Source organism: Hyperolius riggenbachi, chromosome 1 (genome assembly GCF_040937935.1).
Source record: "Hyperolius riggenbachi isolate aHypRig1 chromosome 1, aHypRig1.pri, whole genome shotgun sequence".
Classification (NCBI taxonomy): Eukaryota; Metazoa; Chordata; class Amphibia; order Anura; family Hyperoliidae; genus Hyperolius; species Hyperolius riggenbachi.
Window position 1 is genome coordinate 369,770,957 of NC_090646.1, and position 27,928 is coordinate 369,798,884.

The 27,928-nt window shown below is 39.8% G+C and overlaps 1 protein-coding gene across 6 annotated transcripts in view; it reads left to right on the forward strand.

Moving 5' to 3' along the window:
* PTBP3 (polypyrimidine tract binding protein 3) overlaps nucleotides 1–23,620 on the forward strand; it is a 250,368-nt gene extending 226,748 nt beyond the window's left edge. For all 6 annotated transcript variants that reach the window (XM_068234303.1, XM_068234301.1, XM_068234300.1 and 3 more), the window contains 6 exons: nucleotides 7,853–7,992; nucleotides 10,276–10,309; nucleotides 10,926–11,018; nucleotides 18,360–18,576; nucleotides 20,304–20,381; nucleotides 23,270–23,620. In XM_068234303.1, coding sequence (XP_068090404.1) covers nucleotides 7,853–7,992; nucleotides 10,276–10,309; nucleotides 10,926–11,018; nucleotides 18,360–18,576; nucleotides 20,304–20,381; nucleotides 23,270–23,402 — 695 coding nt within the window. In that variant the 3' untranslated portion in view covers nucleotides 23,403–23,620. The remainder of the gene's footprint in view (nucleotides 1–7,852; nucleotides 7,993–10,275; nucleotides 10,310–10,925; nucleotides 11,019–18,359; nucleotides 18,577–20,303; nucleotides 20,382–23,269) is intronic.
* Nucleotides 23,621–27,928: the final 4,308 nt, after the last annotated feature.

A 27,928-nucleotide genomic window follows, 5' to 3' on the forward strand; every position in this document is an offset into this window, starting at 1 on the left:
ACTCTGAATAGTCTATGCAATATTGAGATCCTGCAGCGTCACCCACAAGATTGAGTTCAAATTGGAGGAGCAAATTGTACATTTGTACGCACTTTCAGTTGATAAAGGCTTTATACATACATATAGCAAATATTTACAAACTAGATTGTTGCTCTTAAAGAGAGTCGGAAGTGAAAAAAATAACCTTTTTATTTCAGAATGCTCTTCAGCCTTAAGAGCAAAGATGATTTGCCGCATCCCCGCGGTCGTACAAGGTCTTAAACCCCCCCACCCCTGAAATCCCTGTGGCAAAATCCTCCGGTACTCCCTGGAGGAGACAGAGCTTTGTGCTGTAGCTCTGCCTCCAGTCCAATCACTGCCGATCGCCGCCTCTCCCTGCCCCTCTCAGCCTTCTTTTCCTGAGAGGGGCGGGTAGAGGTGGAGATCGGCGGTGATTGAATGGACTGGAGGCAGAGCTACAGCAGAAAGCTCTTCCTCCCCCGAGCAGCAGAATCTGCAACTTTGAAAGTCGTAGAATTTTGCCCCACGATTTGGGGGGATAAAGACCTCGTACGGCCACGGGGATGCGGCGAATCATCTTTGCGCTTAAGGCTAAAGAGCATTCTGAAATAAAGAGGTAATTTTTAAGGCTTCAGACTCTTTACGTTTTTTTTTTTACCTCGTGTTTTACAATGATTAATTCATTTTCTTTGTTTTTTTTTAATTAATTTATTGATCATGGACCAATGGTATAAATTTCATCTAATTGTAGAATTTGTCTGGTGCTTCTACTTATACGACTGCGCATTGTACCTGTAGTCAATCGTCATGCTGGCTGGCAACACAAATAGTGCATGTGTAAACACAGACTTCCCCAAAATGCCGGTTCTGTACCAAGCAACTGCGCCACACTCGGTCCCTAGAACAGGGAGACTCTCAGAACACACCTGAATATTTTTAGGATTACTGGTTTAATACATTTTGAGTACCGGTTTTTACCTTCCATTAAATATTAAATATTTTGTAGAGCCATTTTCTGCTACAGGGTTTTGATCATTAGCTGCTTCTACATTGTAGCCCACTAGTACATTTGATATGATTGCCTTAAACATTGGATTTATTTGCCTTTTAGTTTTTTGGGGGGAAAAATTTATTTTTATTCAGAACAGGACAATACAAATGAACAGTATGTAAGCATAGTCAGCTAATTGGCTTACTGTAACAGGTGGCTCTAACTACTGTCTATTGGATACAAGCAAGATTTATATATGAACAGTGAACTTCCATTGTGCATCCTGATGCAATCAGGTTTTTATTTTTAAAGAAAAGGGGTGGAAAGTGAGGGGGGGAGGGTAAACCAAGGGTTAGGGAGAGGATTGGGTGTGTAAAGGATGGCAGGGAGTATGAGGGAGAGGAGGGGATAGGTTGTGCCATCGCACGCATAGACCCCTACCATGACTGTCACTAAAGCATTGCATTAGAGAATAACAGGTTACCTTCATTGCCTTTTCGTTTTAATGCTTTGCTGGAAAGACATCTGCTGTATATGTGGCACTTGGAAATGCTGATCCGTCTGCAGCATTTGTAAAACATCTGATCGAAATGACACATAATAAAGTTTCATTTGGATTTTGTTTTACTGTCTACTGTACAGCACTGAGTTGAAGCAAAGTATAAGCATGAGGATTAGAATTCTATATTTTTTACTGCTGAAATAAACACTGTTGAATGTGGAAAGTAGTTCTTATTATTTATTGCAGCAGATGTCTCTCTCGTCTTGTTAAAACATCAAATAACTTGGATATCAATAGGCGATAGATTCCTGTTATATAATGCCTGCAGCAGCAACAGTAGGGCTATCTATATGCAGTAATCTTGTAAGCACACAGACAATTACCTTCACTTAAGGCAACAATCATTTGAGTCTTTGGTATTGTTAGTGATATCCCAAGTCCTGCGCCAGTGTTGAAGCTGCAACCACATTTGTAAAATGTGAGCGTGCCTGTCTGTATGACCTTGTACCAAGGCTAAAGGATATGTTGCCAGTGATATTGTATGTAGACAAAACTGTCTGACGTAGTCTGAAATGACCACTAGACAGTGAGCTCTGTTTTTTGAAAACTGAATTCTAGATAAACTGCTAAATCCATGTATGAATTGCAGAATTAGTGAGCATTTACCTGCCACAATATTTGTGTTTTTACCCAGCTGCCAGTATTGTTCAGATGTCTTCAGCTAGACTGCCAGACAGAGCTCCTTGGGCTACAGTCACAGTGACACGTTGGGGTGCATAGCCTGTAAAAAAAAACAAAAAAAAAACAGGATCTCAATGGAGGGGAAAAGACGCATTTCACATTATGCATGCTGTGTGACAGTACATAAAGATTATGCTTCACTGTCACGGTTTAACATCTATGCTGCAAATGTTGATTCAGGTAATATATTTACTGACTAACTGTACATAGGTTATTGCAAGCTTTAAAAACAATTGTACGGTTCTGATCCAGTTCTGTATCATGCCTGAAGAAGAAACTTAGTTTCAAAAGCTTTCACTAAACGATGTACAGTTAGTCATTAAAAGTATTATTTGATGCAATATTTGGGTTGATGTCAGCAAATCTGCCCCACGACTAACACCGAACCATACTTCGCTTGCAGATGTTAGCGTACAAGTTTTGTGATACCAAACTGCTAACGTGCCGATGTGAACATGCCATTACAATATTCAGTATTTGCCTCATGTTAGAAATGCGGTTGTATTATGCAACACACTGCAACGTGTTACTGTGAATGTAGCTTAAATATGTAAACAAAGGGCAGAACTTGCTGGTTGGTTTGTGTAGGTGTCATTTATTGCTGGTTGGTTTGAGTGGGTGTCATTTATTTATAGATTATCTATCTATTCAAAAAAAATTATTTCTAATAAAGGGATGGATAGAGGAAGTTGGCTTTTTATGTTTGTCTGGAGACTGACTTAAAATCAAACTCGTGCTTTATTTATCCTCCACTTCAGTGAACCTATGGTCTAGATACCCAAATAGAATTGTATTCATCTACAGTGTTATCTCGCTTTACTGAGCAGGGCTGCAGAATGCGGTGTCTGTCTCATGGATGTTGCTATTCGGAAAATAACCTTACTGACTCTGAAACCAACTAGCAATTTGTAAAGCTCTTGTTAAAGCGGAATATAACCGTGCATTTCAACTTTGCTCTAAAACATCATTTACAGTATATTATATGCAACCAGCATTTTTTTTTTTTTTTTTTACTAGACCAGCATTGGAAGGGTTACACACAGCTTTAAAGTTCCTGGAGATTTCTGCAGACGCATCCGAAGCTGACAAAGATACATTTTGTTTACATAAATGTATCTAGCTCAACACACACCATACAATCTTGGTTGTACAGATTTACCAAATCTATGTAGTATAAGGGCCAACAGATTGAAAATACCTTGAATATTTGATTGGATAAACTCTTATACTACATGAAAGTGGTAAGATTGAACAACCACGATTGTATGGTGTGTGTTGAGCCTAATGCTTCATACACACTTGAGATAAAAGTCTTTGGAAAAGGCAAGATCACAGACCAATTATACCCCATTCCATGTAGTATGAGAGCCATACTCTACACAGTCTATTCTATGGAGCTGAACTCCCCATCAGATAAAATCTTTGCAAGATGCTGCACACAAAGATGCCCGTACACACTCAAAAGATCATTATCTGCAAAAGATCTCTTCCTGCAATAGATCCATTCCTGCAAAATGCATTCATAGTCTATGAGATTTGCAGATCATCATACACACCTTGTTTAACAGGCAATCATCTGCAGATCATCTGCAGATCAGATCCACCAGGATGGATTTTCAGATCTGCAGATGATTGCCAGATATGCAGATGAAGTCTGTTAAACAAGGTGTGTATGAGGATCTGCAGATCTCATAAACTATGAATGCATTTTGCAGGAACGTATCTTTTGCAGGAACAGATCTTTTGCAGATACTGATCTTTTGAATGTCTACAACATCTTTGTGTGCAGCATCTTGCAAAGATTTCTGTCTGATGGGGAGATGAGCTCCATAGAGTAGACTGTGTAGAGTATGGCTCTCATACTACATGGAATGGGGTAAAATTGGTTTGTGATCTTGCCTTTTCCAAAGACTTTTATCTCAAGTGTGTATGCAGCATAAGTGTTGAATGTGACTCACTCTCTCAGGAGCTGGAGGACAGCCAAAGAGTGTGTAACATTTCTCAATAGATACATATAACTAAATAGAATGTAACAATCTGAACTTCTGCATATCTCTCCCAGGACCTTAAACCTCTGTGTTTAACCCTTCCAATGCTGGTCTAGTAAAAAAAAAATGCTTTTTGCATATAATATGCTGTAAATAATGTTTTAGAGCAAAGTTGAAATGCAGGGTTATATTCCGCTTTAATCTAATGCTATGCGCGTTACTTAAGAAAATCACATCCCTCTAGTGGGATCACACCCATAGTATTACATTGGCAAGTGCTTTTTTCAAATCACAAGCGCTTAGAAAAGTGCTGCTAGTGTGTCCCAGGCCTTAGCATAATCTGACACTTGCACAAGACATTAAAAATGTGCCGCTGCCTCTAAGCTTATATGCAGATGTTTATTAACACTAAATAGTCTTGTAGTCACGGTGCTGTTGACTCTTCATAGAACGGCTCTACCTTGAAATATAGAACGATCTCTTGAAAATACAGCAAGGTGAAGAGGTGCCCAAAATATATAAAACACTTTAAAACTAATAAAATAAAGATTGAGGTGGCTTACCTCATAGACGACAAACTCACTTTAGATAAGGAAGTTTAATAGATTAAGCACAGGCAAAGCGTTTAGTGGGACCATGCCCACTTCCTCAGGCCAAATAAGTGCCAAAGTAGTCTATATGTCGCACTTAGGGCGCCCGGAGTGCGGCATATAGACTACTTTGGCACTTTTATTTGGCCTGAGGAAGTGGGCATGGGCCTACGAAACGCGTTGCCTGTGCTTAATAATCTAATAAACTTCCTTATCTAAAGTGAGTTTGTCGTCTGAGGTAAGCCACCTCAATCTTCTTTATTTTATTGGTTTTAACGTGTTTTATATATTCTGGGCGCCTCTTCACCTTGCTGTACCCCACTCCCCCCACCCATCTAGGAGGGGGCCTTGCGCACCTATTTTAGGTGCACAGGCTCTTTTGCTAAGAGAACGATCAAGTCCAGGACTGCTGGCAGACCTGAGTGGAGTCAGGTATTATACACTCCACGTGCCTAAAGTGGTCGGTTGCCCCCTGTGCAACCCACCTTTTGTGAGTACCCCTTTTTTAGAAGTATTTTTAATACTCAATACTCGTGACTGCACCATTTGGGCTCCCGTTTGTCTTTGTTTTTTCTTTCCCCTCCAGTACTGTACATCTCTTGAGAATGGCTTCAGATGTGTAAACCAAGCTAAATGTGCAGTTGCCTTTTATGAATTTGAAAATACCCTTTGCTCACCAGATTTCCCATGGCTGTTGCTGTACCCCAGCTCAAACTGACTGTTTCAACCAGAAAGACTGCCACTGGTGTGCTCCTCTGGATGAGAAGTCAGTACGTTGTCAAGCTACCCAAGGGCCACATAAGGTCAAGGATTCAGTATTACACCTGTTTGTTAAAGTGTTATTGTAGTCCAGCTTTCAATACACTGGTGAGAATTTCATTTAGGCCACAGGTTCAGCTTTAGTGTGTAGCTTCAGGCAAAATGTGTAATATTGCTGTGAAAAGTAATGTGTATATTCTCATCTGCCACCTTTGCATCATCTCTGTACAGGTTTCCTTTTGAAAGATATCTATTTAAAAAGAACTAACTTTTAAACATGCATATGTTTTCTCTAAGTGCCTGTCACTAAAGGCTCATACACACATCAGACTATAGTCTTTGGAAAATGAAAGATCACAGACCAATCTTACCACCCTTCATGTAGTATGAGAGCCATACCTACACAGTCTTTTCTATGGAGCTGAACTCCACATCAGAAAAAAAATCTTTGCAAGATGCTGCACACACAGATGCTGTATAGACACAAAAGATCAGTATCTGCAAAAGATCTGTTCCTGCCAAAAATCCATTCCTGCAAATTGCATTCATAGTCTATCAGATCTGCAGATCATCATACACACATGATTTAACTGACATTCACCTGCAGATCAAGCAATCATCCGCAGATCTGAAAATCCATCCTGGTGGATCTGATCTGCAGATGAATGTCAGTTAAATCATGTGTGTATGATGATCTGCAGATCTCATAGACTATGAATGCAATTTGCAGGAATGGATTTTTGGCAGGAACGCAGGAATGGATTTTTGGCAGGAACAGATCTTTTGCAGCTACAGATCTTTTGAGTGTGTGCAGCATCTTGCAAAGATTTTTTTTCTGATGTGGAGTTCAGCTCCATAGAAAAGACTGTGTAGGTGTGGCTCTCATACTACATCAAGGGTAGTAAGATTGGTCTGTGATCTTTCATTTTCCAAAGACTATAGTCTGATGTGTGTGAGCCTTTACAGTAGGTAGTGAAAACCTGACAGATCCGTCAGGTTTTGAACTAGTCCATCTCATAGGGGATTCCAAGTTACTTCTTTATTTACAAAAGTACTGAATGACAATTGCTCTGTCCAAAGTCCAAAATAGCGTGGAGATGAGTAGGGAAGCTGGGTGACCTCTTTGTATAGATCCTTTCCAGGGAGTGATTTTGAAAAGAATAAAGGTAATACTGAGAATCGCCCATAAGGAGATAGACCAGTCCAAAATCTGTCAGATCTATCGGCTTTTCATCACCTACTGTAAGTCACAGCAACATAGAAAAAAAGAAATTGATGGTGCATTTTATTCTGGGAGAAATATATATTTTATTTATGTGTGTGTTTTTAAATTTTATAATTTTTTTTTGCGATCGTGGTCCTTAAAACATTTACCCCGCAGTTGGGGGTCTCTTTGTATCCATCTGGCAGTAAGGCTGCACACTTGGCAGCCTTTAGTACCTTAGCAGCATGTTTTACTGTTACAGACTGGGCTCTACTAAGTTGGCTTCACGTGAGTATCTGCTTGCCTCGCCTCCCACTTGTGATCAAGTATGATCTTTCGATGTATCGGCATAGCGTTTTAATGCATTTTGTGCAATGTTACAAAGTAGCAGGGGATTGTGATCTGTGTAGCTTATTACTTGGGCAACAATATGCACATTTCTGGGCAGTCTGCTTGCTAAATAGCTGTGTGTTGCCATAGTTGTGAAGTGCCTTTTAAGCTTGGAATTGGAAATAATTTTCTGTCTGCAAAGAGAAAAGAAGTATAATTTTAGCAACATTTATATCGAGGCTCTGGCACAACGGAGAGCATTTAGTAGGTGGTTGATGCCACCTCCATAGACTTGCATTCAAATTGTGGTAAAAAAATTTTATTTTGTGAAAAATTATGATTGCTGCAATTTTAATGCAAGTCAATGGAAATTCTCTTTTTTTTTTTTTTTCTTTTCTTTTTACGAAATGACCAGCAAAACGCTCTCCAGTGTGTCAGGGCCCTTACACAGACATTTGCAGTACTGGTGGTCATGGCACTTTAAATAATCATCAAAGCAGCACAAGCCCCAACCTGCAAATCACTGTGCAGCGCTGCTAGGTTTATAGAATTATATAACAGATTTGGAATTGTTTTTAAAAGAAAAGAAGAAAACGTGTCTACATAAGATGGCAGTGGGGATTTCCGTTTGAGATTCACCATGATTTCAGAATGATGTTTTTTTGAGCACTTGCCAACCCAAGAAAAAGTTTGATGCACAGATATAAATGTAACTAATTACAAAATGTTTACAAATCTGTTTTGCAGGTCTTTCAGTCTCCGGTATGCCAGGTGCTCTTGGTCCTCTTGCTCTCACGACTTCTGCCATTACTGGCCGTATGGCAATTCCGGGCATGACTGCCATTCCAGGTCATTCTGTTCTTTTGGTCAGCAATCTAAACCCTGATGTAAGTCACCTGCCTGTTATATTTTATATCTGCTTAAAGTGAAATGCAGCATTGCTTCTCCTTATATACAGCGCACAAATCTATTAACAATGCTGCTGTTCCCTCCAGAATAAAGTTCATTCCAGCCGCTATCTGAGAGGTGGAGGCTGAGGTATAAAGTGGAGTATTTAAGATAACACAACAAATGTACATAGCAAGTGCATCTGTGGGCAAAAACTAATAGCCACTAATAGACAGTATTCTTGTGTGCAATGTAAAGTTTACATATGTTAATCTTGGCAGCAGCGACAAGAGTTTGGTCACTTCCTTGATCTGCAAGTGTAAACCTGTGAGCCATTGCCTCTTTCAGTGTTCTCTGCTTCCAGAGCATACTGTTTTGTTATAGCAACTTTATGTGGTATTTTGATGTTTTTTCAAAAGCTGGTACCAAGGCCAATATAGCTGGTCAATATTTCTCACCCAGGAGACAATTGCTGTAAAAATGTGCTATTTAGCTACAGCTGACTGGCCAGTTTTGCGGTCGGCAGAGGGAGAATGAGTAGGAGGTGACAAATAACTGCCCAGGCACAGGACGCCTCACGCCTGCGCAGTAGCACAGCGCCACTTGGGCTTGGTGGTGAAAGCCGTGCATAGACAGGAGTGTGTCCACATGCACCACTTGACCAAGCCCACGCTGATCAGGTTCTGGTGGTCCCACCACTGTATTGGTGAAGGTTGAAGGGTGAAACTCTGGATTATCCATAGGTTTCCCTTTTACCGAGGTAATTACCCATTGGGGGCACTTTTTTCCTTCAGGTACACTTTAAAGGGAACCTCAAGTTGTATGTAAAGTGCCTATCGCACATAAATATACTGTGTTGCTTTTCTTCTTTCTCTACCTGAAAGAGTTAAACATCAGCTATGTTTCACTGAAGGACTATAGCGTCCTTGTAATAATATATTTTAGCATTCTGAGACACAGGACAGACTGTTTCATTGAGCCGAGACAAAACAATGAATGTACTTTGTTTATAAACCTAACACAAAACTGTGGGATATCTAAAAGTCATTTTTAGGAGTAGGAAGATCAATACAATTGTTCATCTAATCATTTTACTTTCACTTAAGTTTCACTTAAAGGTGGGTGGGAGTGGGGCAAGGATTCTCCAATTACATCTCCAAGGTGTCATTCAAGGCAGAGCAGAATGTACTGATAAGTTACACCCTCTCATAATGCTGCACATGAAGTGCTCATTCTTTTATGGAAATATTATATTTGGACTTTTTCTGCTATTGAAATGTCAATAGTATTAACTTTAATCTGTGTAGCATCATGTGAATGCCACTGCCAGTGTGAAGCCCGAAGCTTTACACACAAAAGGCATGTAGGATGATGATGAAGGCTTCCTGAGAATTGAGAAAGCAAAATTTGTCTCTATTTTATTAATGTAATTACTTAGTTCTGTGTGGAGAATGTAATGCTGTTACTGAAGTTGAAAAACAGACAAATCAGACATGATTAAAGCTTGTAGATCAGATGGCTTACGTCCACAAATTTTCAGCTTTAGTAATTTTATGCCTCCGTTGGAGAAGTTAAAATCAGGACTAGTATCTGCTGGTTTTAGTCGTGTGACTCGACTCATAATATCCTCTGGTGGCTGCTTAGTGTTACAAACGTGCCAGACCACCTCTCACAGGTGTTACTTTTTACTGACTGCTCTGTATTCTTGACACTAGTAGGTGAATTGGACACAGTGGTCTCACAGGCATACACATCCATCACAAGTCATTACATGGCACCCAATTATGGTATGCCAGACGGGAGTGGAGGAGTACTTTAAAACAGGACAGACACAATTGTGTCTCTTTATAGAGCACAATTTTGGCCCTGTAGTGAACATGCATCTTCAGTTTTGGATGCCAGTTTATTTATAGAAGGGGCAGGGCTGAGTTAGCCTTAGTCAGTGCAGTTGATGTCCTCTTGATGATTATGTTCAATTATAGTTGGCAATCCAGTGCCTCCACAAATCCATAGAAACTGATTTAAGAATTTGAAGGTGTCCCAATATATCTGTAGCTTGGCAGTAAGGTCAGTTTGCTCACTGTAACATTACAGGTTAACTAGGTATAGGAAATATAATGTTTCATATACTGTAGCTGATGAATATTTGTGCCTAGATAACTGTACTAGACCGTGTTTATGGTAATGCAGCTGTTCCGAATGCCTGTAATATAGTTGGTTACTCTTCATTTTAAATTTCACGCATTTATTTTTTGTGTTCCTTCTCTTTATTCTTTCAACAGCTCATCTCGCCTCATGGGCTCTTCATCTTGTTTGGTAAGTAATGGAGAAATGTTTTCTTCTTTCTTTTTTTTTTGCAGGGGATTTTAAAGGAAAATTCCAGGGTGTGTTAAAGTTACCTCCTATTTATTAATAAAAGTTGAAATTATTAGCACAGTCCTTGGTAGTCAACAGTCAATTGTTCCTCCTTCTTTGGCAAAATCCTAGACCACCACCCGTCACTTCAGCCAGTCATGGCCAGTCTGCTCTAGAGAAGTGCGCCCTCTACGTATCTCTCCGGCGGCTTCTGGAGAGATGGGTAAATAGCCCACTTCACTTGCGTCAGACTGGTCGCGACTGGCTGAAGTAACTGGACCCGGTACAGAAGACGGAGGATGGCAACGTGGGAGCAATCCGTGCCCATGGGGCTGTAAAAAGCCTCAGGTATGTATAAAACGTTTACTTTGTCAGCTCGGGTTTCCTTTAAATTCTGTATTTCCTGGCCATTTTTATTAAAGCATTTTTTTGTTAGAACTGACTGGAGGGGTTCAGTGGATAGATTTCTCATTCATGTATTTTGTGTCTTAAAATAGAGCACTGTGTTTGCTTTGAATAAGTCTTAATTCTTCTTTCCAGGAATACATCAACTCATAAATTGTTTATATCTTTGTAGGAGTCTATGGAGATGTTCATCGTGTTAAAATATTGTTTAACAAAAAAGAAAATGCTCTGGTGCAGATGGCAGATGCAAATCAAGCACAGCTGGGTATGCAACCAAATAGGATTTTATTATTTTTTGTGTTTCCCTGTTACGTTTTTATTTGTTGCATCATTTCTTTGGAGTTCAGAAAATGTGGTACCGTATATACTATCATGTAAGCCGAATTTTTTGGACAAAAAAAGTGACCCAAAAGTGGGGGTCTCGGCTTACATGCAAGTCACTATGTGTCACCAGTCCCCCACTAGAGCAGCGCAGAATATTTACTGATCCCCAACCGCAGACTTGTCCTGCAAAGAAAGTGGTGGCTGCGTATTGTGTCCCTGTCCCCTCCCAAACCCGAGCTGCGCGCAAATTTACAGATCTGTGGATTTGCACTGCAAACAAATTGGATACTCTGGGCTGTGCCCCCCATCCCCTCCTCACCCCCACCAGAGCAGCGCTGTGTGACATATTTAACATACATTCGCCACCCGATGTGCGCATTGTCGACGCCGGCATATGGAGAGCGGTGCTTCTTATGCACGCTAATCCACGCCGGCAGAAATCCTCTTTATTGGTCAGTCGGAGACTCATTTGCTTTGATGCCCTCTAGTGGCATCAATGAGATGAGTCTCCGACTGACCAATAAAGAGGATTTCTGCCGGCGTGGATTAGCGAGCATAAGAAGCACCGCTCTCCATATGCCGGCAGGGACACTGCGCACATCGGGTGGCGAATGTATGGTAAATATGTCACACAGCGCTGCTCTGGTGGGGGTGAGGAGGGGACGGGGGCACAGCCCAGAGTATCCAATTTGTTTGCAGTGCAAATCCACAGATCTGTAAATTTGCGCGCAGCTCGGGTTGGGGAGGGGACGGGGACACAATACGCAGCCACCACTTTCTTTGCAGGACAAGTCTGCGGTTGGGGATCAGTAAATATGCCACCCCGTCTGGTGGGGGTGGAGTGGAAACTGAGGACATATCCCATAAATTAATGGTAATGTGGGGTGCAGGAGGAGAAGTGTTGTACAGATGTGGCACTGACTGGGTGACTGGGGCAGTGTGTAATGGCAGTGGGGAGGGGGTACAGGAGGAGCCGTGAAGGACACAAAGGGAAGGGGGAGAGAAAGTATAGAAGGCAACAGTGGCAGACAGTTTGGGATGCAGGAGAAGCTGCATGGGGCAGTATTGGCACTCTGGTGTGCAGAAGAAGCAGTGTGTTGAAAAGTATTGGCAGTTTGGGGAAAAGGAGCAGTTAGGGGTGCAGTGTCACTATTAAAGGAAACACACAGCCATTACTAAAATTCCACCTGTACCTCTCCTACTGCTTCATTTCCTACCCTCGGCTTATATGCGAGTCAAGGCTATTTTTCCTGTTGGGGGGCCGGCTTATATGCGGGTATATACAGTATATGAAATGTCACTGTTATCCAGATTAAGAACGTAAGAAATGTTTGTTTTTTCCTCAGAAGGTTAGGATGAAAATGGGGCTTTGCTGCAAGATTGCTGAACTATTCCCCATGGCAAAATTGTTGCAGTCCAAAAGGGAACACGCCTCCTTCTTGAAGTTTGCCAGAATGCCAGATAAAGAGAAATGTGTGCCAGGCTGTGCTGGTTACTGATCAAGAATTTGTGAACAACTAATTGGTCAGGCAAAAATCGAGTGCTGTTTAACCACTTGAAGACCGCAGTGGTAAACCCCCCTAAAGACCATGCCTTTTTTTTCTGCTAATTGGCCACTGCAGCTTTAAGGCCAAACTGCAGGGCCGCACAACACAGCACACAAGTGATTCCCCAACACCCTCCCCCCCTTTCTCCCCACCAACAGAGCTCTCTGTTGATGGGGTCTGATCGATTTTTTTTTTTTATATATATATAATTTTTTTTATTTTTTTTTAACTATTAAATAAACCCTCCCTCCCCCCCAGCCGGCCAATCCTGGCGATCGACTGTCATAGGCTTCTGCCTATGGGAGCCGATCGCTCTCTTGTCCCCAGTACAGCGCTGCTGCTGATCGCAGCGCTGTACTTAGTGAAAAGACGGTGGTTAACAGTCTCCCGCACGGCAGTCGCCGCTCGGAGACTGAAAGCGTGGTGGAGCTCTGCCCGCCGAGCAGGAGATGCGCGCGATCTCCTCCAAAATGCAGCCCCAGAGCTTGACACCAATCGGCATTAGGCGGACCTGGGGCTGTGGCCACGCCCATCGGCGTGAGGTGGTCCCCCAGTGGTTAATGATAAAATACTTCTTTGATCACTAACTTCAGTGCAACCGTATCATGGCAATATTCAAAGAACTAGAAAAAATCAGGTCTACACACTTCCTCTTTAAAGAGAATCTGTACTCTAAAATCCTTACAATAAAAAGCATACCATTATCTTCCTTATGTTCTCCTGGGCCCCTCTGTGCTGTTTCTGCCACTCCCTGCTGCAATCCTGGTTTGTAATTAACAGTTTTAGGCAGTGCTTACAAACAAATGACATGGCTTCTAACCAGAGTATGATACGCTGAGAACAGCTCCCTGTGTGACTCATGCAGAGCTTGGAGGGGGTGTGTAAAGCTTCTGCCAATGACAAGCAGTGCTGCACATTCCACACATTCCAGCCTCAGCCCGACAGACAGGAGAGAGGAAAGGAGATAAGATTTATTACAGAGACAGTGCAAGTAGGAAAGGCTGCAGTAAGACAGACCACATTAGAACAGTAATAGGAACTTATAGGACAGAAGAAATAAGGCTCAAAATTTTGTTACAGAGTCACTTTAAGTGATACAAAAGCCAAAAGTACTTTATTGCACATATGAGCTCCATAATTCTGTGATAGAGAGCCAACACAGTACAAAACATTTAAAAGCTATTTTTCTGCGCAGAAAGATACATATTAAAATCACTAGGGGCCACCAGTTAACCACTATTTTGGATTCTCTTGCTTACAGGGATGGCGGCGGTCATGAAGACTCAATTCGTCGCTGCAGTCAAGTATCCACCTACTGAACTTTCATGCAAACACCCATGCAGACACAATCAGCCAGCAGCTGCCTCCCTCTAACAGGGATATAGTCCATATTTTGCATGCATAGGTGGCTGGCAAATGAACAAGTCCTTCCACATAAGCTGTCTTAATATGTCAAGCTCTTGTTAAAAAGAAACTCCGACCAAGAATTGAACTTTATCCCAATCAGTAGCTGATACCAGCTTTTACATGAGAAATCTATTCCTTTTCACAAACAGACCATCAGGGGGCGATGTATGGCTATTGTGGTGAAACCCCTCCCACAAAGAAATTTTGAGTACGTACTCTTGGCAGTTTCCTGTCTGTGAACCTTGTTGCATTGTGGGAAATAGCTGTTTACAGCTGTTTCCAACTGCCAAAACAGCAAGCAGCAGCTACATCACCTGCCAACAGTAAAAATGTCACCATGTGATAAATGTCAGAATGTAAATCAGGGGTTTAAAATATTTTACAATGGGCAAACACTGACTAAATCATTTATGCATAATTATTGTAAAAATGAAGCCCTTTTTTTATTACATTATTTTCACTGGAGTTCCTCTTTAAAGCCTCTTGCACACTGCAAGTGATTCCGATTCTGCTTTTTTAATAAGTTTTTACATCCGATTCAGTTTCCGATTTGCAGTGTGCAGGGAGCAAACTGCAAATCAGAAACTGAATCGGATGTAAAAACTGATTAAAAAGCGGAATCTGAATCTGAATCGCTTGCAGTGTGCAAGAGGCCTAAGGCTCCCTGCACACTGCAAATCTGTTTTCCAATTCCGTTTCCGATTCCGATTTTCAATTCCGATTTTCCCTGAATACATTCAACAGAAAAATGGATAAAATGCAGCATGCAATAAAGATTAAAAATCGGAATCGGATGTAAAAAACGATTAAAAATCGGGTGCAGGGAGCCTAAGCAGAAGCAACAGATGTTTTTGTGTTGTGTTGGTTACTAGCTGAGGTGTCTGTTTAATAATCTGGAGGCAGTGTATACTAGGAGGCCAGTTATAATTGACTAAACACAATACTGACCATCTGTGACCAGTGATAGATTTAGGAGTGCGTGTGTTTCATTGGTGTTTTCATTTAGTTTGATTCAGGATGGATGTGTCAGTGCTTGTGAACCCTTGCATGCCTCTTATAATCGTGGACACATATAAACAGACCTGTAGCAGAGCACAATATCTATTAGCTTTCCACCAGCATTTATATTCTGCTTCTGTCTGGAGCATCTTCTAACTTCAGAGCTGCAAAAAAGCAATAGATAGGTACTTAAAGTGCAGCTGTAGTGAGAGGTATGTGTAGGCTGCCATATTTATTTCCTTTTAAGCAATACCAGTTGCCTGGCTGATCCTCTGCCTCTAATACTTTTAGCTGTAGACCCTGAACGAGCATGCAGCAGATCAGGTGTTTCTGACATTGACAGATCTGGCAAGATTGGCTGCATGCTCGTTTCTGGTCTGATTCAGACACTTCTGCAGACAAATAGACCAGCAGGGTTGCCAGGCAACTGATATTGTTTAAAGAGGAACTTCAGCCTAAACAAACATACTGTCATTAAGTGACATTAGTTATGTTAACTAAAATAGATAGGTAATATAATCTCGTACCCACCCTTTTTTAAAAGAACAGGCAAATGTTTGATTTCATGAGGGCAGCCATCTTTTTGGTTGAAAGGAGGTGACATGGAGCATGAGACACAGTTCCAACTGTCCTGTGTGCTGATCACCCCTCCCAGTTGCTAGGCAACGTGAATAACAACATAGGAAATCGCATCAGGGAAAAAAGCCCAGGCTGTTTTCTTTGATGGGTGGTGCGTAGCTAAAAATGCAGCTAAAAATGATGCTTTGGTAAGAAAAACAAATATCTGATGCTGTGAAACTATTAAAGAAACATCAAGCCTTTTTAGCTCTGCTGAGTAGATTTTTAGTCCGGAGGTTCACTTTAACCTCCTGAGCGTTACGCTGCTCAGGTTTTGCAGCCTAGAGTTCCCCAGTATAAATTTAACAGCTCGCATGCCTGTAAAAGCTTTAGCTAGCACTAGGCTAGCTGGTATATTTTGTGGCTGATTAGGAAATAAATATGTCAGCCTTCACATGCCTCTCACTAAAGTTGTCCTTTAATTATGGCTATTTTAGCCACTTACTAGATGTCAGGTGCAAGAGTTAGGTAAGCGATTCAGAGCCGCAGACTGTAATATCAAATGTAACAGCTAAATAGGAATAGACAGTGCATTTACTCTAGGGAAACCATGTATACGTACATGTCTATATTACATTTTACAATTTTTCCCCATAGGGCCTCTTTGATTCCGATGTTCATGTGAATGAGGAGACCTGCTAACACACTCATCTTTGTTTGTCAATGTAGGTCACATTGCAGACTACATTGTACTGAGTAAGCCCTGCAGTACGCTACCAGAAAAAGTCCAGGTCCAAATTATTTACACGATACAAAAACCTCTGTTAATCTCTTTAGGCTATCTGACCTGAGTAAATCCCTGGAAGTTCCTAAAAAACACACCTTAAAGTGAACCAGAGAGAAGCACCCTCATGTATTTTACCATATATATCAGTGGGAACATTAGAGAAAACACCTACCCTGCTTTCTGTTTCATTCTTCACTGCTCAGCCTGCCTGTTATCAGCCCTGATAAAACTGAGCATTCAGTCTGGCTTTGCTCAGGAATCATTATAGCGGAGTCTGTGTTCTCTGATGTTTTTTCAAGACCAAGCCTGCCCCCTTCTAGCTCTGCTCAGGAATCATTATAGCTGAGTCATTATAGCAAAGTCAGACTGAATGCTCAGTCGGGGATTTTATCAGTGCTGATAAGAAGCAGGCTGAGCATTGAAGAATGAAACAGAGAGCAGGGTAGGTGTTTTCTCAAATGTTCCCACTGATATATATGGTAAAATACATGCGGGGGCTTCGTCTCTGGTTTCCTTTAACAACTTTCATGTTATTGCATCTCTGCATACTTCTGCCTCCTCAATACATCAGCATAGCTTGTGTAATTCATAGCCACTCCTTACATGCAAATGTTTCAAATTTCTGTAAACTAAATACTTTACTTGAGAATGTCTTCTTTAGTGTGTGTGTTTTCAATTTTTTTTTATTTGGTTTAGTACTAAAAATATTCTTAAATATCATCAATGTGATGTTACTTAGTGTGCTACATACTAGTATGCTTGGCAGTTATAAGTGCAGAAAAGTCTTTGTTTTGGTACAGGGTAATAAAGATAGGCTGGCTCCATAGGCAAAATGTAAAGCATTGTACATCTACTAGATGTTTGTCGGTCGGGGCACTCTCCGCTAGGAATCCAGTATGTGTACGGTGGCCCCATGCATCAGTAAGTGACAGACAGATCATCTCATCTAAGCACAAGCCCTCCAAGGCTACTGCCAGATCACTAAAGTTAGCCATACATCTAGCAATGATGGGCAGATTCAACCAAGAGACAAATCCCTCTCTGATCAAAGGTGATCGTAGAGAGATCTGTCAGCTGCTCATACATCGCAGGCTGATTCCCAATCGATTTCAGCATGAAATCTTACGGGAATCGGCCTAGTGACATCACTTCGCTGTCCCCGGCCCTCTCCTCCCTAGTGTTACATTTTGCGACTGTACCAATGCATTAACACAGAAATGTATTATTTTGTGTTAAGCGGTGTGGCATAGATACGGCTTCTATAATCTGATTTCTAATGTCCCAGAGGAATCCAATAGTAGTTTCTCACTTTGCAATTCGGGTCATCCATGAAATCTTAGTTTTCATTAATTTGTGGTTTACAGAAGAATTCAACAATCCACTCTTTTATTTTACCAAATAAATAAGATCAGAAGGTCAATTGAAATTCATCAATTTAATATAGTAGCAAATAAAGACTGTTTTTGAATGACTTAGAACATCATTTTGAAGAATAGATTGTAAAGCAGGATTATTTTTTATTTGTACCAGCATGCAAAGGGTGTAAGGTAGCTCTAGGCTTTTTTACGGTTAACCTCGTTGTGTGTCCTGTAATACACAGAGATTGGCTTTGGGGTGTCCTTAGCCAGTTCATCAATATTCCGCCCTGCTTATGATGTCTTTTGCTTATCTCAAGTGATAGTTCAGGTGTCCCTCCTACAGGTCTCCACTATTACAGTACACACAGGATTTTCCCACTCTGCTGTCTTTGACTGCATGTAATTATTTCACTAGCAATATTATAGTGATTCAAGTAGTAGGACCTAGGAGGTGACATTCTTTGTCATCAACTAGTTGATTTTCTGCCATCCAGCTACTATAACTTGTGGTGTTTGTCCTAGCTACCCTTTAAACTTTATAGCTGTTTTTATGACCAAATTAAGTATTGATGTCACTTAGAAAACTTGCCTAACAGCTCTTTCTGTTACTCGTTTTTGCTGCTTAGCTATGAGCCATCTAAATAGTCAGAGACTTCATGGAAGGGTACTGCGAATTACCCTGTCAAAGCATCAGTCTGTTCAGCTTCCTCGTGAAGGACATGAAGACCAAGGCCTTACCAAGGACTTCACCAACAGTCCACTGCATCGCTTCAAGAAGCCAGGCTCAAAGAACTTCCAAAACATCTTCCCTCCCTCAGCAACACTTCACCTGTCTAACATCCCGTACGTATAAAGAAAATATAGGTTTCAATAATTTTTATTGGGGTTTTTCAAAGTAGTACAGCCAGTATAGGCAGTATATAGATATCAGAATAATCTACATTGGTAATTAAACATGAATAACAGCCATTATGATTAATTATGTGGGCTGGCCAAAATTATGATAATTCAATAAAGAACACATTTGGATATACACTCAGAAGGAATAAACATTATAACGGTGAAATGCTAAACATGTGTTGTACTTGACCTTTATACCCTTATAGGGTATATGTTGTTGAAGTGGAGCAGGTCTTGCTGGAAACTGGGGGATTAAAACCACCCTGCTGAGCTCCCTGTAGCTGCATCCGTTTCAAAATAAGCTTCTCAGTTTAGCACTTCCTTGTATGGTATTTGAAAACCCCAACGTAAATCAATCTTACACCCCAATGTCTATATAACATAAACAATAAGAAACATTTATCCTTTTATTAGTTACTGAGAATTAAGTTCAGCTAATAGTATCATAACTGGTAATTTTTGTGCAAAGTCAATTAGTTAGAAATGTCTCTCTCTGAGAGGATCATGTCTCAATAGTTCAGATATTTTAGTATCTGGGTATATTGAAGGCCATAAACTTGCTTTTACCAAAAAGTTCTGAAGGTTCCCTGTTTTTATTAACCAAGTTTTTTTTAGCTTGAAAGCTTAGTTCCACTCTTTTGAGGACATCCTCAAGTTTACGAGTAGATTTTAACTTCCAATGTTCTGTGATAAGTGTCCTAGTTGCTCCAATGATTTGCCACAGAACTACAACTACAAAAAAAAATTGTTTATTAAAAATAAGGTACTTGAAATGGTGAACAGCTCAGTTTCAGCCCCTGGAGCCTCTTCACATGCCAACAGCTCTGTTTCCTCTATTAGGGACATTTTCTTGTGTATAGCGCACTGGAGACATGTCTCTGTTTGATAAGTAAAGCTTATGCTTGAGAACTGCAGTGAGTCTCAGCTCTGCTGTCTTTCTCATATGCACAGCTCTCTGCACTGGATATGACCTAACCATGTAATATGCCTGCTTGCAGCATTACCTGTACTTTAACATGGGGAAGATTGTCCTGGCAGGATATTAAAAAAACTAAGAGATGTAAGAAGTCTTCCATACTTGTCACCATAAATTATTTCTTACCCAAAAACAAGAAAAAAAAAGTTGCCATTGTGCATATGTAAAGCTATAAAAAAACCAAAAAAAAAACTTTTAGCCTATCGCATTGTTAGGGGGTGTGGTTATAGATAATGGCAGTCGGTGCTGGCTTGTTATTTTCTTGTCTGCTAGTAGTGAAGATGACTACGTTAGTCTAATTGTGGATCTAACAATATGAACAAATTACATGGCAAATATCAATCATTTCTTGATCTCTCTGCTATTTTTTTACTTTTCACGTTTCAGTGTATTGAGGGTCCAGAGGTTTCCTTCTCCTTAGTTAGTTTATTTTTCACTCGAGGTTTGCCCTAGGATTTTTTTTTAAGAAGACCGCATAGAAATCTTTACATGTGTGGCCCTGGCATAAGTTGCCAGAAAACAAAAAATTATATGAACCTACTGTCTTTGAGATACAGACCATATGTGTTGAAGTCCCATTATTTAAATTGTTTTGTGATTTATTTTTGTGATTTATTTATTTATTTTTTTTTGTGATTGAATCATTTTAGAATCTGAATATGCATTTATATTTCTTTACTCTTTCTGTTGAAAGGCCATCAGTCTCTGATGATGATCTTAAAAGATTATTTGCAAGCACTGGATGTTCAGTGAAAGCCTTTAAATTCTTCCAGTAAGTATGCTTTTTTTATTTCTTTACGTTTGAAGCACATCAGAGGTGCAACCTCTCTCTAAGTATTTATTTTGTACATTCCCGTGAATTGTGCTGCTTTAAAAAATACACCTGAATATTGTATTTATGGCAACTTTGTAATGTCAGTATAAATGACTTGATAGCACCATGTCCGCCTTAGACTAAGAATCTAGCGTGTGTACAAGTGTCCTTCGGGGTTGTGTGATGATCCAATATTCCAGACCTTTAAGCGATAAATTGTCAGCTAAGTCCATTGTTCCCCTCCTTAATCTAGCTGTGAAAGCCACTCTATCATTCTCAGCAATGTTGTTCCTCCTTTACCCTACGCCGGGCGGATCGCTCAGAAACAGCCGTATCAGTCTGACGACAGAGCGTACACACGCCGGACTATCGCTGGCACGCCCACCCAGCGGGAGGCAACGACGGACTCGTCGTTGCCTAAAGTCCGGCGTGTGTACGCTGCTATAGAGAGCAAGAGAACACATTTTCTCAACTCTTGCCAGGTAACAACGCTGTACAGCATTGGGTCCCTGCAGTGCTACCTGCAGTATCGAGTTTAATCCAGCCGAGTGAGAAAATTGTGGGGGTTGGTGAGGGTTTTTGCAGACATCTGGAGACGACAGAGAAGTAGAGATGGTTAATGAGATGCTATAGTTTTCTGTCAATCTGCAAATACAAATTGTTTGTATTTTAGAATTGGGCCAAGTTTTGCCAAATGGGGGATATGATTTGCACATTGGCTGTAGCAGCTGGGCCACTTTGCATTTTGGCCGTCCACAATCCAAACTGGTCAGACCACGGGTTCTAACTGTAACATATATAAAAAAACAACGGTGGTTTACAGGGTTTGGTGAATGTTTTTAAGTGAAATTCCACAACCAAACAGTATGCAATTGCTCTATAAGGGCTCGGCTCCACTAGGGGTGATTTGCAGCACTATCTCACTCATGAATTCGGACAGGGAATTGCAGCCTATTGAAATCATTAGACTACTTCCTAATTAATTTGTGTGTGTGTGTGTGGGGGGGGGGGGGGGGGGAGATAACTTACATTTTTTTTTTAAACTAAGCATCCGAATTCACACATGTGGACTTGCATCAGCACAAGTGCTGGTGTCTTTCTCGGAGACCGATATCTTCACAAGGGGCAACTGATCCTGATCCTTTTTTGTAATTTCATTATATTGAAAAGCAGCTTTTGATTTTAGATTACAGACAGCTAGGAGTTTTCAAAACTGAGAAAAGCTGAAATGTTTCTTTTTTTGTAAGCCAGGAATCTGTACTTAGAGTATGGACTACCTAGAAATGGGAACCATTTTGCTGCACAAGTAATTGGCTGTACAGAGCAGGAGCCTGTTACTTTTTTCGCCACATTTGGACCTGTATATCTACCACTGCCCTGGAAGATTGAGATGTTCAGGCAGTATTTGTGTATGATTCCATGGACTCTCTTTCGTGTTTTTGGCCATGGATTATGTGATGGCACCTCTTTACACATTCTAATGTTAAATGGAGGTTCAGATATCTATTCAGGAATTTGTGACACAAAGTTTGAATCCCATTTTACATCACAAGTTTGTCCTGATTTTTGTTGACTTTAATATTCTCTGGAAAATACACTTTATGTAAGTCTTTAGGGTATATGTTAGTAACCCCAGTACAATACTTGAGCACAGTATTTTGTATTTGTTTTGTCCCTTGTTGCTGTGAATAAGATTGGCTTCTGCATTCTGTATGTTGTACCTTTGGAAGAGGAAGATACAGCTGGGACAAGCATAAGAATTTGCTTGTTATTAAATACTGCAGGCATTGAAGACTTTGATATTCTGAAATAAACTGTGCAAGATTAAATTACTATAATCTAAAATAAATGAAGCCCTAAAGCAGAAATATGATGACTGCTGCCCCTACTCAATGCCAAATAAATTCTTGTGTAGCATGACCTTTGGAAGAGATTGGCTAACTATTCCTCTATGTATGCTGAAAGTGTACCTGAGACGAGAAGCGTCTCAGGTGCCATACTTATCTAAGGGTTTTCATAAGCCCCCTTATGGCCGATTGTCCCTGCCGTATCCCTGGGTGGCTCCGGTCCCCGGCATTTCATCCTGAACGCTTGGCTAAGTCGCGCTCAGTTGCGCATGCTGGCCAGGCGTGCTAATATATTGCGCTCCTGTCCCTGGGAGCGTTCTGCGCCGCAGCCACCCGAGGAGATGGTGAGGGACGACCAACCTTAAAGTGAACCTCCAGACTAAAAATCGACTCAGCAGCTCTGAAAAGGCTTGGTGTTTCTTTAACAGTTTCACAGCATCAGAACTTTGTTTCTCTTATCCAATCCTCATTTTTAGCTGCACAGAAGAAAGTTTTCCCCTTATGCTGTGCAAAGCATGATGGGATTTCTGATGATGTTGTTCTCGTTCTGCTGTTTTGGTGCAATTTTTTTTTTTTTTTTACATTTTGAATTTGACATTTAAAGCCTAGTGTGTGCAGCTGGGAGGGGTTAACAGGACACAGGACAGTTGGAACTGTGTCTCATGTACCCTGTCACCTCATTTCAACCAAAAAGATGGCAGCCCCCATGAATCACAAACATTTGCCTGTTCTTTTAAAACAGGGTGGGTAAAAGATTATATTACCTATCTATTCTAATTAACATAACTAATGTAACTTAATAACAGTATGTTTGTTTAGGCTGAAGTTCCCCTTTAAGGAAGCCCCAGGTAAGTACGCTTCTCGTCTCCGGTTCCCTTTAAACAGAGTGAATTAAAAGCACTGGGAAAACCATACTTTCTCCTAGGTCTTATTTTTGCCTGATGCACAATATCAAAACCTAAAAAAAATTGATTTTTTTTTTTTTATCCGTTCTTATAGAAAAGATCGAAAGATGGCTCTTATCCAACTTGGATCTGTGGAAGAAGCTATCCTGGCTCTAATACAACTGCACAACCACGACTTGGGAGACAGTCACCATCTGAGAGTTTCTTTTTCCAAGTCAATGATATGATTTCTGCTTTATTGTTCTTTATTTTTATCAACAGACTGGACCACAGGTTTAGTAAAACAAAAAACAAAAACCTCAGACAGAGACTGAAGAAGCCAAGACTGACTTGGCCTCATTTGCAATATGGAACCAACATGAGAAACAATCCTCTTCATGTAGACATTTAATTAAAAATGACCAAGGCATAAAAACTTCTGCTTGACAGCAGTGAAGCTTTCAAATTATGTGTTTTTTTTATTAATTTTTAAAAAATGTCATCCCTGGTGTTCGTTTTTTTTGTTCCAAATCACTATTACACAACATTTTTCTGACAATCATGACAGTTTCAATTGCTTTACAGTTACTTTTATTATGAATTAATTTGTGATTTTTTTTTTTTTTAAGTTTTAAAACATAAACATTTATTTATAGTTGTACAAAGGATAACATGAAGAATTGTTTACTTCTAGGGTTACCTTTTCCTTTATATAGATGTATTTTTATTGATCTTGAATGATTATTCCTATTATGGGATTGTGGACTATTTCATTTACAAAACCACTTTAGAGTTTCCCTAATTAAGATTAAGCATTTTTACTGCAGTTTCCATATAATGTGTATTTTCATGTTTTTGCAGTTCTCATAAACTGTAGACTTTAATTATGAACTTTATATAACATGAAAATATGCATTTAGGAATTGTGAAACAAATTGTTTCTCAGTTGAGATCTGTTGTGTATAACAATGATTTTGGAACAAAATGGGAAGGTTCACAATTAATTAAATCATTTGATATTTTTGTTTTCTGATGAAAAGAAAAACAAGACAACGTTTACAGTCTTAAAAATAATTCAGGTCTATCAGTTGGTTTTGCAGATTTTTAAGAAATTATTTTTGGTAATGTGTTAAAGACTTAAAACTCAAGGGTTTTTTGTACCACTATATTAATGGAAATCTTTACATCGAAATTACTGTGTACTTAATTTACTTATTATGTGCCTTATTATGTGCTTATAATGACAAATAGGCTAGATTATTTTCTGATGTATCTTCTGCTAATTGTATTGTGGGCTTGGTGAAATTTTTCTCCTTTATATTTCTAGATTGGTTTTTTGGTTTGTGTTTTTTCATATAATTTAGGTTTTTTTTTTTCTTGAGTCCTAAACGTAAGATAGTCAAAAAACCTTTAGCAGTAGTAACCAGATGAGAAACAAAATAAATGATAATGCGTGAATATGTTCAGATAGGTAGTCTGTACACATGCTTGCCGTTGGAGGGCTGGGAATATTATAAATACATGTCCACAGACTGAGTACTGAGGTTATAGAACAGGCCATGCATGTGTTCTTTTGCCATTTGACTCAAAGGATTTGGGTGGAATGATCCCAGTGCAAAAGTGCATGTTTATTTTGCAAAACTTTTTTTTGTTTAATAGGTTTTCAATAATGGTGAAAACGCGCCTTTTTATTTGGTCTTTACTTTCTTTTTCTTATCTGAGCAATGTTTAACATGACACTTTTAGGGTCATACTTTTTTGTTTTTATTTTTACCTTTCAGTCCACAAACTTGCGTATTGTATTAATGGCCTAACCTGATATAGAATACCTGGAGGAAAGGAGGCCAATCACATCTATCCTTTTATTGCCATAACTTGTATTAGATGAGCAATGCTGATGCTTTCCTGTACTCCAGTTTTAGAAATTCCCTCTTTGTATATCCAGAGGCTAGTCTGAAGACTGGCTATAACAGATAACTGTATGGTTATACACACAGGGCTTGATTCACTAAGACAAATAGCACATCTTATCAAAGTTAACACGCCTTATCAGAGTAGAATAGTGAGTGTTAACTTTCATAAGGCGTGCTATTTGTCTTAGGGAATCAAGCCCATAGTGTGCCCACAGGTGCAAGAAAGTGGAAACCATGTAACTGAATATTTTGTGTTTTGTGCCAAGATTCTAGCAGGCTCTAAAACACACACCCTGAATGTACACATTTGAAGTTGAAATGTATTTCATTGAATTTCATAACATTTCTTTTAGAATATCAAATGTTGACATAGAATGTCCCTTCTGTAAAAACAGGTTTTGCTCTGATTACCTGTTGAAGGCTGTTGTTGATCAGCCTGACTTCTGCTTTCTTTCTTTGTTCCTTGTCTGTAAACTGTTGCCTCACTCCGAATATCTCAGGATATCTTCACTCTTTATTTTCTCTTTTGTTGATGCATGACAAAATGCAGCAAACAAAAATTCTAAATAGAATTGCTATCTTCAAGAATGTCTTTTACCGGCGCTGAATGTCAGTTGCTGCTATTGGCAAGAACATGCAGTGAAAATATATATGTAATATAGGTGAGCTGTGAGTTGAGGTCTTAGCTGGTCTAAGTACAATGTGTGGTATTAAACAGACTCTCATCCCCTTCCTTGTGTTTAAATTATAAACGTATATATATATATATTAAAATGAAATTCAGAATCAATATTTCCTATTTAAGTAGTGTTCTTGTGATTGTAGATGATATCTTGGGAGACTTTTAATATACTGAAGTGCAGCATTGCTTTCTGAGATAACCTAATCTGAGATATCTTTTAACTAAATTTATAGCACATGTATGTCTAAGATGTCTAATCTTTTGGGGGTCCATTAGTTTCTACGCTAGGAACTATCCCTGTTTGTTAACCGAAATTTGTACTCAGGTAATTCTACGAAGAAAAAAATAATCTTTTTTTCTTTTTGAGTGATGGCATATAAGAATTAAAAAAAAAAAAAAAAAAAGCTGTTGAATTGTTAATTATTTAAAAAATATATTTTTTTTGGTTCAAATTTAAAAAAAAGAAAATTGACCAATTACACACATGCCTTTTTGTGTAAATAAAACAATTTAAAATATTTTGTCATTATGTGTATGCAGCAGGTTGCATCTACAGTCATGAATAATGATGTCTTGTGGCATATTCCCTGGATACTTAAGAAATGCAATAAGCTGTAATACTACAAATGCTGAAATGGCTAATCACCCCCCGCCTTTCATTTCATCTATAGGCAATAACCTTTTATTAGCAGGAAACAACTTCTTATGCCTGTAATTCATTGTTGGCCTTCTGGTTATCCTTAGCTGTGTTTTTTTGGTACAGATTAACTCTTGGCATCGGTTTTCCTGACCACCAGTTAAATAATTTCTAGGTGGTTGCTGATAACAGCTAGCTTTTTGACCTTGACAATTCTTCATGATTCCTGCTTTTTCTTGATTTTAAATTAAAATTGAGATGTCAAGCACCCTACTTGAATCATGAGCTACTGTTCTCATATTTTATAGTCTTACTTTGGGCACTGTTCAATATGGAACCAGCTATTTTAAAGAGAACCCGAGGTGGGTTTGAAGAATATTATCTGCATACAGAGGCTGGATCTGCCTATATAGCCCAGCCTCTGTTGCTATCCCAAACCCCCTAAGGTCCCCCTGAACTCTGCAATCCCTCATAAATCACAGCCACGCTGCTGACAAACAGCTTGTCAGAGCTGGCTGTGTTTATCTCTATAGTGTCAGTCTGCTGCTCTCCCCGCCTCCTGCAGAACTCCAGTCCCCGCCTGCATCCCTTCCCTCCCTGCTGATTGAAGGGAAGGGACGGGGCAGGGACCGGAGCTATGCAGGAGGCGGGGGAGCAGCTGAGACTGATACTACAGATGTAAACACAGCCTCACAGCACAGTTGTGATTTATGAGGGATTGCAGAGTGCAGGGGGACCTTAGTGGGGTTTTGGATAGCAACAGAGGCTGGGCTGTATAGGCAGATCCAGCCTCTGTATGCAGATAACATTCTTTAAACACACCTCGGGTTCTCTTTAATGATTATGTTGTCTTTCAGAATTGGTGGGTGCTAAAATACCTTAAGACTTCAGTTGTAGGAAGACCATTAATTACTTGTCTTAGTCATATGTACGCCACCATAATTTCTGAGTTAACGGACGACACACCCGATATGGAGCCTTTTGGCCAGCATATGAAAACAAAAACTGGGCAGTGGTATTAGTGAATGTAAGATAAATTTTAGCCTTTACATGTAGACAGCTTGTAAAGTCTGCACAGAAGTCAGCTTTCCATCTAGTTGCCTATGTGTAGGCAAGTAGGATAATTGTTATTGCTCTCGACTTGGACTTAAACTCAGCATCATGCAACATATATTCCTCTGTATTCACAAGGCATGCAGTTGGTCTCCTACTTATAAATAATCTCCCGGAACGTAACCAGTTTTTAAGTGGAATTCGCTTGTAAATGTCATATGTTCTACATTGTGAAACGTGTATAAATGATTTATTTTTGGACAACTCTGGATTTGGACATGTAGTATAAACAGCGGGGTTTTTTTGTTGTTGTTTTCAATGTGCTTTTAATTTGTTTCCAACTACTTGCAACACTTTTTACATGCAACAACAAAAATGTCATAACAAAAACAGCACAGTACATTTTGTACATGAAGACAACTTCGTATTAAAAACATAACGCGAGTTGTTTGTAAGTAGGTGACAGTTTGTACTGTTATCAGTTTTTAA